The sequence below is a fragment of the Trachinotus anak genome, unplaced genomic scaffold (genome assembly GCF_046630095.1).
Source record: "Trachinotus anak isolate AG129_WGS33_773 ecotype Australia unplaced genomic scaffold, CSIRO_AGI_Tana_v1 ptg000003l, whole genome shotgun sequence".
Taxonomy (NCBI): Eukaryota; Metazoa; Chordata; class Actinopteri; order Carangiformes; family Carangidae; genus Trachinotus; species Trachinotus anak.
This window is the reverse complement of record NW_027273854.1, coordinates 2,961,114-2,973,590: the sequence shown is the minus strand read 5'-3', so window position 1 is coordinate 2,973,590 and position 12,477 is coordinate 2,961,114. Positions and strand designations below refer to the sequence as shown.

The window sequence follows — 12,477 nt, the reverse complement described above, 5'->3', positions numbered from 1 at the left end:
CAGTGTGCAACTTCTGTCTCCCCCTAGTGGCAGTGAGAGGAATGAGGCCTACAACCTGGAAATGAGTTAGCATTTTGTTAGATGGCTGAAATAAGGTTTGTGGTTAATACAAGCTCAAGACATTTTATTCTATTATTTCTTTTCTTCTTTTTTTTTATTATTAATTAATTTATTAAACCTTCTGCTATCAGGTCGCTTCAGTCATGATTTCTTTAAGCTTTAATGTTTCTTAAAAAGGCTGGTTGCTAACAAGAGACAAAGAGACGAGTAAAGGATTGAAGTTTGATGCTTAACTCGAAACGTTTCTGCCAAGTAAACAGCTGTTAATGCTAACGTTAGCTTCGTAGCAATAGCAAAACTTACAAATAGCTCCCTTAAGTAATCAGAATTAAATCACTGCCTGTTGAGCACACTTAGGGGCCAAATAAGTCACAAGCAACAAGGTGCTCACGGTCAATGGTGTCATCTACGTCCAGTTAAGAACTTTGTCACTGCTGCTGCTGCTGAGGGCTCATTTCACCCTGAGCTCAAAGTGATTAAAAAACCATTCGAGGAGGGCGGCAGGACGAGGAGGGAGGGAGGGAGGGAAGGAGGGAGGAGAGGTCGTCTGAGGCTCTCAGAATAAACATGAGCCCAGGTTGAATGTGGTGACTTCAGTGTGTACACAGCTCACAGACTCAGTGATTATTAAAGCACTGGGGGTGTGCAGCTCAACAAGTCAAGCAGTGATGCATGTTTGCACTACACGGAGGTTTTTGTTGTTTTATGTAGCTTATTATGCTGCTGCTGGGTTTTTCCTGTTAATTGTAACAAAGCTGTCGTCCACTGGGGATCGTTGCTGTTGTTGCTCGAGTTGTTTCTTGTCCCCAGAGTCTAAACTAAAAATGGGGAGGCGTGTTTAGTTTCTTACGCTCCACACGTCTGGAACGAATCTGCTCCAACTCTCAGTTCTTATGAACCAGGACTTCAAACTTCACTGTTTGTCCCGACCTTTTATGAAATTACATTTATCTACCTATCATTTATCTTTCTTACTGCACGCTGATTTTTATCGTTCTGTTTTTAATTCGGTTTCCTTTTTTTTAAGATTCACAGACCTTAAGACACATCTGCATCAGTTTCAGCACTCGCACGTGGACACAGAGACAAATCTGTACAAAATCAGATCATCTGTATGAAAGGATTCTTCCTCTAAACTATAACAGATGTGTCTGTCTATAAGAATCTCATCTGTAACGAGGTTACCATGGTTCAGTACGGCTCCAGGATGGAGTCCCACTTCAATGACACTTTTCACCTCCGCCTGTGAAATGATCAGTGTCACGTCCGCCCATTCGACTCTGCAGCTCCTCTCGCCGTCTCTCCTGGACGCCGCAGTCGCCTGGCACATCATGTCTGAAGGTGGGGGGTCGTTGACGTCAGGTTTGACCAGTAAATTTACTTTGGAAAGGTCACCAGCAGAGCCTGAAGCAAACGCTCTGACTCATTGATACTGTGGGGATGTGACAGTGTTGGGGCGAACAGGTCCATCTGTCAAACCCTGTGTTCAGTTCTCAGACTTTAACCATCAGGACCGACTCTGACTACAAGCAGCCATCAGACGCCACTCAGGGCCTGAGGTGGAACTAAATGATTGGCAGGACTCCCCTTTCAAAGAGCCTGTAAACCAGATTTTAATCAATAATGCAGCAACTGTTCGCTATGTAAAGATATAGAGGAGTCATGGCGTCCTGAATGGAGAACGAAGCCACACCCCCTCTGTGTGATGTAATCTGAGCTTCTCTGGTCTTTGTTTTGGTAGCCAGTGGGTTAGGGTTAGACCTGTGAGTGGTGATGTCAGAGCTGTGGGTGGTGATGTCAGAGCTGTAAATGATGATGTCAGACCTGTAAATGGTGATGTCAGAGCTGTGAGTGGTGATGTCAGAGCTGTGAGTGATGATGTCAGAGCTGTGAGTGGTGATGTCAGAGCTGTGAGTGATGATGTCAGAGCTGTGGGTGGTGATGTCAGAGCTGTGAGTGGTGATGTCAGACCACGCATGTTGAAATCTTCGGTGATGTTAAAATTTTCTGGAGGCCTCGGTCTTCACCCTGCTGTTCATGAAACAAGCAATGTTTGTGTGTGTGTGTGCGTGTGTGTGTGTGTGTGTGCGTGTGTGTGTGTGTGTGGAAACCTCATCAGGGAGCTGTCTTTGCACTTGGTTCTGCTCCTGTCTATGACTCCTATATATTTCCTGTTATATCCACACACCTTCAGAGCTCGGCTGTTAAACTTCCTGGTGTTTATCACCTTTCCTCTCAGTGTCTCAAACTCACATACAATCCTTGTAAACTCAGTCTCACACATTCAATTCTTTCTTTTCATTTGTCGGACTCTCACACATAAACACTCCTCATTAAATATCTGCTGTCAGGGACACGCAGCGGACCGCCGAGGATGCTGTCGGGGCTAAATTGTGTCAGACCTGGTAAATAGACCTAAAAATAGCTGCGTGTTTCCATTAAGTTCAGAAATTGAATGGTTTAGTCAGAGCAGCACAGACGATGAGTCCCAACTGTTGCAGAGACAGTTTGGTGAGCAGGACTGGAGGTGTCGTCAGGTCCACACAAACACGAGGATGAGAGCTGAGAAGCGTCTGCCAGCTCAGCTTTGAGCTTAAAGCATCGTAGTGATTTTCTGTATTTTGCTTCTTGTCAACAAATCCCAAGTCTTGAGTCAAACCAACAATGACAAGTATCATCTGTGTATCACAGCCTGATCTATCTCCGTCCTCCGAGCCACAGAGCAGAAATAAACTCTGTCCACACTGACACGTCTTCAGATGAACATGTAGGTAGTTTAGACACAACCAAGTCAGCAGCACTTGTGGTTCATCATCCATGTTGAATCCAATTCTGGTAGTTCGGTAGTTTCCCCCAGAAGACGATCACATGACAGGAGGGTCAAGAAATCAGGAAGAATAGGTCATGACTCAGGAAGTGAACGTGGGTGACTGTGTCATCATTTCGAAACGTCTCTGTTTCTGCTCGTCCAGACGTAAACGCCACCAACTGAAACAGGGTCCGCAGTGTTTCTGTCTCTGTTTTAGACGCTTGAAAACTCTGGAGTCATGTGGACGCCAGACGTAAACATAACAAAGTGATTTCAAAAGTTTTTTAAAACAGATTCTTGTGGATGTAGCCTGGAGCAACAAGGTGGATTAATCCACCACTGAAAATAGTCCCCAACAAATGCGTCTCCTCTTTGTTAAGTGCAGGAGAAATAATCACGTCTCTGCTCGTTAATTGGTGGAGCTGCTGTGTTTGCTGCTCAGTGTGGGTCTGTTCGGGTCCACTGCATTTTAGACAGAGACTAATTATCCTCTGGTCAGTGTGGACTGGGTCTGGCTCACACTGTGTCTGTTTTTTGTTTTTTTTATCATATTGACTTCATGTTAACACACTGTTTAGCATCGATAGACGTGAGGACTCAAACCACAGGCCACAGGTCTGTTACCTCACCTTTGAAATGAAGTCGACAGATGTTGGATCAGTTTTTTCTGTTATCATGAACAATAATATTTTAATACTTCAGTTGGAAGTAAAGCAACTGAACTGATGACAGCCAGTTAATGTGGTTGTGGTGTAATATGAATAGTTGTGACTTATTTTACCAAACTGAAACATTTCTATTGTTTGATTTCATTTATATTTAAATATCTAATAATGTTCTTATGAGCTGATCACTGTTTGGACCTTTTAAAGATCAGCAACTACTAAACTAAACTAAACTAAACTAAACTCATTCACACCTGAGGTGTTCTCTAAAAAAACGTCCAGAAACCTGATGGTTTCCTGAAAACTTGATGTTTACTGAAAAGACATTTGTGAAAAATCAAAGTTCAGCTGAATGTTTCTAAAGTTAAAAAGCCATGGTGAGCATCAGTGTGGAGGGAATCCTGTGACGTGATCCGACTGGTTTGTGTTTCTCCTCAGACTCTATGACGGTGCGGAGAGGAAAGAAGCTCAGCATCTCCATCCAGGAACACATGGCCATTGACGTCTGCCCCGGCCCCATCAGACCCATCCGACAGATCTCCGCCTACTTCCCCCGCCTGTCCCCCACCTCCCCCACCCCCATCTCCCCGAACCCCGCCGTGTCCCCGATCCCTGCCTCCTCCCCCCTGTCCCTCAGCCCCGGCTCCGTGGCCTCCGGGATGGGCGGGGCTCACCTCCTGTCTCCTCTGCTGGCCCATGGCCGGCCGGGTGGGGGCGGGTCGTTGTCTCTGACCAGCAGCGTGGACACGTCGGTGGAGATCAACAGCTCGGACAGTGACGACTGCAGTGAGCCTCGCTGTCGGCATGTGTCTGTCTGTGTGTGTCTGTCTGTGTGTGTCTGTCTGTGTGCGTCTGTCTGTGTGCGTCTGTCTGGGGGGGTCCAGTGTTGATTCTGTTGTACCACACCCTGTTAGTTTGTGGGTTCACATGCCTGTTAATCACTTGTATGTGCCACTTCAGAACAAGTTCGTTCAGAGACTCTTGTACGAGGTCCAAGGAGTCAGAGTTAAATCATTAATGATGATTTTCAGCTTTTCTTGATGGGATCTTATTGTTCCCCTGAGGCTCAGGTTGAAGCTTCCTTCTCTGACACAAAGGTATAAATATAAATGTGTCTTTCACTGAGAGTTGGCCCTGTCTAACACCTGGTGCAAGGCATAAGCATCTTTGTTCATTTCAGACCAACACTGATTCATTTTCTCATTAATTGCCCGCGTTGTTTAAATAGCAAATACACTTGTGTCCATCTGAGCACCCACGGGTGTGTTGGTCTTAAGCGGCTCGAAAAGCCACGTCCGGGTCCACATCCTCTTCTTCCTCCTCCTCTTCTCCTTTGTTTGTCATTACAGCGTCACAGATGGTTGATGCACAGATTTGTTATTGTACTGACTCGCGTCATAGCCTGTGATTCACCAGGTGTTAACCATCGTACTTTCATACCAACATTAATGAGATCCTTGTCACACAGTGTGGCCATCAATAAAGTTATAGACCGATGAAATCTCACAGGCGACTTCAGTCTGAGGAGTTTAAAGATGCTGCAGCGAATCCTCTTTAATCAATCAACAAAAACTCCTTGAATTTATCTACAACACAAATGACCATTCCTCCAGAGTTCAGCTCAGGGAAACAACTCCTGAATAATTGATGTCTTTATGTTAAATAACATTAATAATGCAACCACAGAGCTGTGTGTTTCAGTGGATACTTCCCCCTGTGGTCTGCTGAAGCTCCAGTGGATGGCAGACAGAGGAAGAGTCTGATGAGGCAGCAGGCTGCAGAGGAAACACATCTCCACTGTAGAGACGTCTCCCAGGTGTCAGCATCCTTCTCCAGAAGAAGAATGACGAGCTTTCTGAGGGGTGAAGAAGAGCGGAAAAATCATTGTCTTCCTGCAGTGAAGAGATGACTCCTTCATGCTCTCTATCATCCCTTTAGTCACAGAATGAGAATAAATTGTGATAAATGACTCTGGCTGAACGCTGGTCTCAGAGCAGCTTTTGTCTCTGACATGCTTCCAGGCGTCTCTGTGATTCAGATCCCCTCAAAAACAGAGACTAATTAGGGGTTTTTACCAATTTAATTTCCTCATCAACACATATTTATTATCTGATTTGTTTTGCAGTCATAGGTCGATGATTTATTCTTTCTGTTTTGTAATAATGAGGCTTCAGACTCATCAGAGCTGGAGGGAGGAGCAGAGCGTCGGAGTCTGACAGTCTGTCTCGTGTAACTAAAACTCCAGGCTTTGATCAAACATAAAAGACACTTTCAGTAACAAAGAACATTTCTGATGAGAATTCCTCCTTTGGTGCACAAATGAATCCTTTAGAGATTTCACCCACAGGCTCAGATTTCATCACTGCAGAGCGCTGCCGCTGTGCAGTGATGTTTTTAGGATGTGGAGGACTGCATTTGTTTGTGCACCGAGCTATTATAGCAGCCAGGCGTCTCTGCCCCGGGCAGCTGTAAGTCAGTGTAAGTGGGTGGAATCTGAACTGTAAGCATTCAAAAAAACCAGCATAAAACATGGAATGTTTTATTTCTGCAGTATGTTGTGTTCAGGAGAGCAGAGAAACAGGTTGTGTGTCTTCATACTGAAGCTCCGACACACAGACGTCTGTTCATCTCTCACTCTGCTCGTTAGATGAGAATCATTTTACTGATGACCTCTGAAACTCAGAGTTTTTCTCTGTTAACCTCCTCTCCTATACTTTCTGTTTTCTATTTCTGTTCTGCACCTGGTTCAGGTCAGGAAAGGCCCTGGTCTGGTTTAAAGCTCCACACAGTCTAAAGGTAGATGTCCATGTGTTTGTGATTATAAAGCAGGTCTAGGTTCTATATTAATACTGTGAAAGTATCAAAGCCTCAGTCCACAGAGAAATGCACACAGCCTGTATTCAGACACTGAGCCTTAAAACCAGCCGTCAGGACTTCTGGAGCTTTGTGATGTCACAACAAAGCAGTCACCGCCCTCAGCCATGCTCCAAGCCCCGCCCACCTGGACCCAACATCCAACCTCACAGGATTTTGTTTCTCTGAGTGTTTACCTGAAACCTGCTGTATTTTTATTGGCTCATTCATAAAACATCCATAAAACTGTTACTAGAGCTCCAGAGAGAAGCCTGAGAGAGGAGATGTAAAATTACACTGAGATGGTTTTTGGTTCTTAAAACCACAAATTTATCTTCTGATGGAGATCAACACTTCAGATAAAACTCAGGAGAAAATCTGGAGTTTTAAAACAAGCTGCAGTCAGCCACGTTGTCCTTGAGAACCCCTCCACCTTAAATCTGTGATTATTTCTACCAGGTTTGGTTTAACAACAGCAGGGCAACAGGTAGACGGCCCCACCTGTATCAGATCTGCTCTCATTACCAAAGACTCCACATGTACTTTTGCTTTCCACGCTGGGGGGACTTGACATTGGGCTGTTGCACACAGCAACGTCTCAGGTGATGAAAAATCAGTTTCATACCAATCTATACAATAGATATTTGACTCTAAATGTCATCATCACTGTGAAGCCACAGGAGAAGTCAGAGGATCCTCAAAGTCAGAACAGCTTGTTCTTCACTGGCAGAGCTGTGTGGACGTCCTGCATTCAGACTGGAGAAGGAAATGGACAGAAAAACAAAAAGTTAAAGACGTCATTCGGCTTCGGCAGCGTTTTACTGCAGCCAGATAGTTGAGTCCAGTGGTTAAGGCTCAGGCCTTTGGTTTTTTTTTGGAGGAGACAAAAAAATTTGAACCCCCACCCCAAGGTGTTTTTTTCACCTATGAAAAAAAAACAAAAAAATGTTTTTTTCCACTCACACATAAAAAATATTATTTATTTATTTGTTCACTAGAACAACCCCTGAGAGGCAAGTTTTTTTTCTTTTTTTTTTGTGAGTGGGTGATTTTTCTAATTTAAAAAGGAAAAAATACAGATGCAAAAATGTGATCCTGGCCAAATAAGGACCTCTGTAGATGATTGTTGTCACACACAGAGTCTCTTTTTCATTAAATATTGTTGAATTTAACTTATTTTCCTTCGGTTATTTAAATGAATCCATTTTTGTCTCTGTGGAGGAGCGACAAACTCAGACATCTGAAATGTGACAAGGGTCCAAACCAGATACAGATCTTTTGTAGGATGGAAATCAGTGATTTAATGCATCATTCTGCACATGGAAAACCTTAATATGAAAGTGTACAAAGTTTTACATAAAATAAAATGGAAATACTCAACTATTAGTACTTCAGACTTGTACTGCAGTGAGGTACTGAGTAAATGTACTGCAGTGAGGAAGTATCAGAATCACTGATGTGGGAATGAAGCTGCTGTTGATGCAGAACCAGTGTTTTAGAAATAAAATGCAAATGATGTGGAGAGTCTCCCGGGCAGCAGCTGTGGGGCTGATATCCATTTAATTTAATACAGTTATGGAGAAGAAAGAAGAGCAGCTTGTTTCAGTTTCACAGAAACACAGAACAGAAGCTCCTGCAACACGCACCAGGCTCCCGTGTCTCTTCGTGGTCTTTGTGTGGTTGTTTTGTGTCCTTGCGTCATTGTGTGTCTCTTTGTGGTTGTTGTGCATCTGTTTACAGTCATTTTGTGTTTGTTTGCATCATTGTGTGTCTCTTTGTGCTCATTTCGTGCCTCTTGTAGTTGTGTTACACCTGTTGTCGGCTGGTTGACTTTCCAACAATAACCTGTAACAGTTCCTGAAAACCTGCCTGTTGCTGTTTGAAGCTGGAGCCTGATGAATCACTGCAGCTTCCAGCAGCTCATAGTTTATCATGAAAACACAACACGTTGTGTAAACAGTGTTTTGTTTCGAGCTGCTGCCTAACATAATGCTCTAATCCCTGTGAATCATACGTACTGTATGTATCGTCTTATATAACCACGCTGCAGCAGCGCCGGGTTGCGTTTTTTATGTTGTGTGTCACTTGTATGAACATGTTTGTACCTTTCTCCGCAGTATGTATGCACGGTTGTAACCGGCCATGACGGAAGTGTTTGCTGTGCTTTTAAGAGGATTTTCCGTGTTGACGTGTGATGTGTTGTGTTCAGATTAATATGACGGGCGCTGCTCCTCTGAATGCCTGGTGCGGCTCAGATATTCCTCTGCTCTCTCGCATGCTTTCAATTTATCCTGACAGATTTTGAGCAGTGTCATTTTTTCTGCCTGCTGATGCGAGGGTTGTAAATCATGTTTTTTTTATGAGTTTTGATAATTGTGTCTCTCCTCTCTGCCTCTGTTTGTTATTTCCCCAGCTGCTCTGGGAACTCTGGAGTTTGAGCTGAGATACGAGCAGAGCTCCAGCGAGCTGCACTGCACCGTGCTCCGGGCCAAGGTGAGGACACCAGCACTGGTTCTGTGTTTGGACAGTTCACGCCTCCTCTGTGTCGAGGAGCAGCTCCACTCTCTGAAACTCACGTGTGAATGTTTTCACAATTAAATTTCCTTTGTTACCGACTCTGCTCCAACATGTGTGAGTTTGTAGAGAGGGAGGAAAACAGTCTCAGCACATTAAGCCTCCAATCAGCCTTTAACCTGTACTGAGATCAGCCATATTAACATTTAACAGTCAAAACAGGGACATGAATCATTTTTTGTAACAGGTGCTACATCATTAGATGTTGGAGGATCAGTGTTCACCTTTTCCTCCAGCGGGTTGAATATGTAGATCTACCTCGCAGAGGAAAATGACTGTGGACTCTGTGCCATCGATCTCACTCATGGTGAAGCCTGTAAAACAAACATAAGGAAAATATAGTTTATTATGTAATTAAAGTCCACTCACACAGGAGCATTATCACCTTGGAATTTGCTCCTGTGATCATAAATGAAATCTGCTGTCATCCCGTGTGAATCAGAGGGAATTATTTCTCCTTTACTCTCCAGCGAGTGGAGAATTACAGAGGATATTCATAAAATCCTTTTAGTATTTCAGTGCAAATTCAGATTTATTGAGCTCCTCAGACCTGTGATGTTTCCTGTGCTGATTCCTCCTGTGATTGGTTGGTAAATTCACTGGAACACAGACTTTTATCCTGTGGATGTGGCTGAGGATGAAGCATAAAACCACACCTGTAAGAGACATGATGATGATGATGATTATGATGATGATGATGTATCTGCAACAGGTGGAAGTAGCGGCCGTTCTGTCAGCAAACAGTGTGTTTGTGTGATTGGCTCCTGCTGCGTCAGGGGGCGGGTCGCTCTCGTTGACCTGTAAACACCGAGGCTCGGAGCAGGTGTTAAGTGTTGGCAGGTGAGATAAGAAGCAGCGGAGCCTCTGGCTGCTGCAGGAGACTGTGTGTTTGATGTGAAGAGCAGGTGTCGAGTCTGAGACGACACAAAGCCTGCTGCTGCACACACACACACACACGCAGGTCTCAGTAGCAGTTAGATGAGCTGTCAGGTGAATTGTACCTGGGCTCAGACTCTGCTGTAGAGTTGCGGCCTGTCGTCTCCTCTCACTCCCACAGCAGGTGAGGTTCACTTATTATTTCTGACACTTAAGTCGGCTCCTGTGCGACGGTTTGAGTCTTGTTTTCCCTGGAGACCCTGACGTGGTCCCAGATCGTAGACACAAGAGTGAAAGGTTTGCACCAGGAGGCAGAAACACGACGTGATCCCACAGTAAGTAGGGTACCAGAATGCATGGGCGGATTAGGAGAAAATTGGCCCCTAGCAGAGACAGGTAAAGGGCCCCCACACCTCTCCTATATTTAAGGAGCCCCAGACTGAAGGAAACAAAACAACATAATTCTTTGTCGATTTAATGACATTGTTTGTCTCATGTGGGTGTTTTGTGTCTCTTTGGGGCTGATTAGTTTCTTCTGACTGAGCTCTATGACTTTTAACCAGGACACAGAGGCCCAGGGGTCAGGGTTCAGGGGTCAGGGGCCCCTGTCCTGTACCTGTTGGCCTGTTTTGTGATCCACCACTGCTTCTATGTACAGTATCTTTTCCAGTGCTTGACTTTTGAATTTCTCTGCAGGGATAAATTAAGTATTTCGTATCTTATTTAACTCCAGTCATTGTAGGACTAGAAAGTGAACTTCAGGAATTCAGAGGTGAAGAGAGGAAAAATGAACTTTTCCTCCTTTTTCTCTGCAGTGAAATTGTCGCCATCATAAGCTCCGCCTCATGTTTTCATCATCACATTTTCAGGTTGTCCGTCCGTCTCATTCTTGTGAACACGATCTCTCAGCGACAGCCTGAGGGAACTTCTTCAAATTTGGTAAAAACATTCACTCCAGGACAATCTGATTAGATATCGGTGGTCAACGGTCAAAGGTCAAGGTCACAGTGACCTCACAAAACACAATTTCATATCTTTAAGTGACAACACTACAAGTGGACACCACCATGATCACTGTCACTGAAGGTTCAGTTTTCAACCAAAACCCTGTGATCAGATTCCAACAGATGAAGATGATGAAAGTTTCCATCTCGTTCAAACACACGATTCATTATAAATGTTTGTGGAATTTTCTCATGAATCATTTCATGTGATGAAAAACATCATCTTCTATTAAAGGAACATATTCAGAGGGCCGAGCAGCTCTGAGGTCGTCTTCAGTGGAAATGAAAAGAACGAAATGTGCCACTGAGCTCGTCATGACTCGGATATAATCAGGCCGAGATGTTTCCTGCCTCCCTCACTCTGCAGCTGCAGGTTTATAACCTTTTAGAGAACAATCGTACCACAAAGAGAAACTACATCAGACAACAGTGCTCTGATAGAAACACAAGTCAGGTTTAAATTGCTTCATTATCTCCGGGATGGGAGATGATCTGAGCACCTGCTGCCACTGAGCTCTGTATCGTCCTCTCCGCCAGCGTTTTCTTTATTTGAGTACCTACTTGAATATCAATGATTTCCCTCCCAGCGTCGAGCAGCTCCTGCAGCTGAGAGAGAGGCAGCTTCAGATCGAAGCAGGTGGATTAACTCAGCGCTGCCCGTTGTGAAGATGAAGGAGAGCTCACATTCGTTAACGCCTCAGAACTGAGAGAACATTAACGGCTGCTGTGACTGAACAGGTCACATTACGGCAGATTTACAGTGTGTTTGTCTGAGACATTGGAGCAAACATCTCTAATCAGCACAACAAACCAGCAGCTTCACCAACACTGACTCTGTGAGGCTGTGATGTTCACGTCAGATAAAACACAGGTTTCAAATATGGACCTTTAAACTTCCTTCCTGTTGCCTTCACCTGTGGGAGGAATCACAAACAGCCCAAACTGACCAATCACAGTTCGTTCTACCTCTGTAGCCCCGCCCCCAGGAGGTGCAGACGGCTGTTTTAGGTTCAGCTGTGCTTTTGACCAGACTGTTAGCTTACATGCTACTTTGCTAACATTAGAAGCAGCAGAAAACACTTTGCTGTTTTCTTCCAGCTTCTCCTGCTCTGTGGACGACAGAGTCAGGTGGTGCCACCAGGTGAAATATTCATTTAAACCAATAAATGATTGATTCAAGTGAACAAATGGTTGAAAACGATGAGGTATATAGCTATTGTATTGAATAGATTCATTTGTATATTTATATAATCATATTTCTGTATTTAAATGTAAAATTGGATATTAAAAATATTAAATACCTGGTCACTAGAATGCAAGAATCTTAAATTATAGTTAATAAAGAACTCAACCACAATGTGTTAGGCACTGTAGACACACTCAGGTATACTTTTCACTAAGGAAAGTATATAAATTTGGTTGCGCCACCTGACATTTTTCGGGTGGTGAAGTTAAAAATACAGTCAAAAAATGAATTTAAAAACTTCTAAATTTTGTAACACAAATAAGACTTGTTGAAACACATTGTTCTTATTTAAAAAATATGCATAATATCCATTTTAAAAAGATTTTTTAAAAATACATTTTTAAAAGCTTTATTTGTCAATGATCGATATTTCAATCAGGAGAGACAAGT

General features: G+C 43.7%; 1 protein-coding gene and 1 long non-coding RNA gene across 4 annotated transcripts in view; one reads left to right on the top strand and one right to left on the bottom strand.

The window, feature by feature from the left end:
* The window catches only part of doc2a (double C2-like domains, alpha), a 53,800-nt gene that overhangs the window by 14,000 nt on the left and 27,323 nt on the right, over positions 1 to 12,477 (top strand). For all 3 annotated transcript variants that reach the window (XM_071466089.1, XM_071466096.1, XM_071466105.1), the window contains 2 exons: positions 3,973 to 4,320; positions 8,801 to 8,880. In XM_071466089.1, coding sequence (XP_071322190.1) covers positions 3,978 to 4,320; positions 8,801 to 8,880 — 423 coding nt within the window. In that variant the 5' untranslated portion in view covers positions 3,973 to 3,977. The remainder of the gene's footprint in view (positions 1 to 3,972; positions 4,321 to 8,800; positions 8,881 to 12,477) is intronic.
* LOC139611425 (uncharacterized) lies at positions 4,180 to 9,625 on the bottom strand. Its single transcript, XR_011686311.1, has 3 exons — positions 9,512 to 9,625; positions 9,186 to 9,275; positions 4,180 to 5,389 (listed from the first exon to the last, which is right to left on the bottom strand). It is a non-coding gene; the product is annotated as an uncharacterized lncRNA (long non-coding RNA).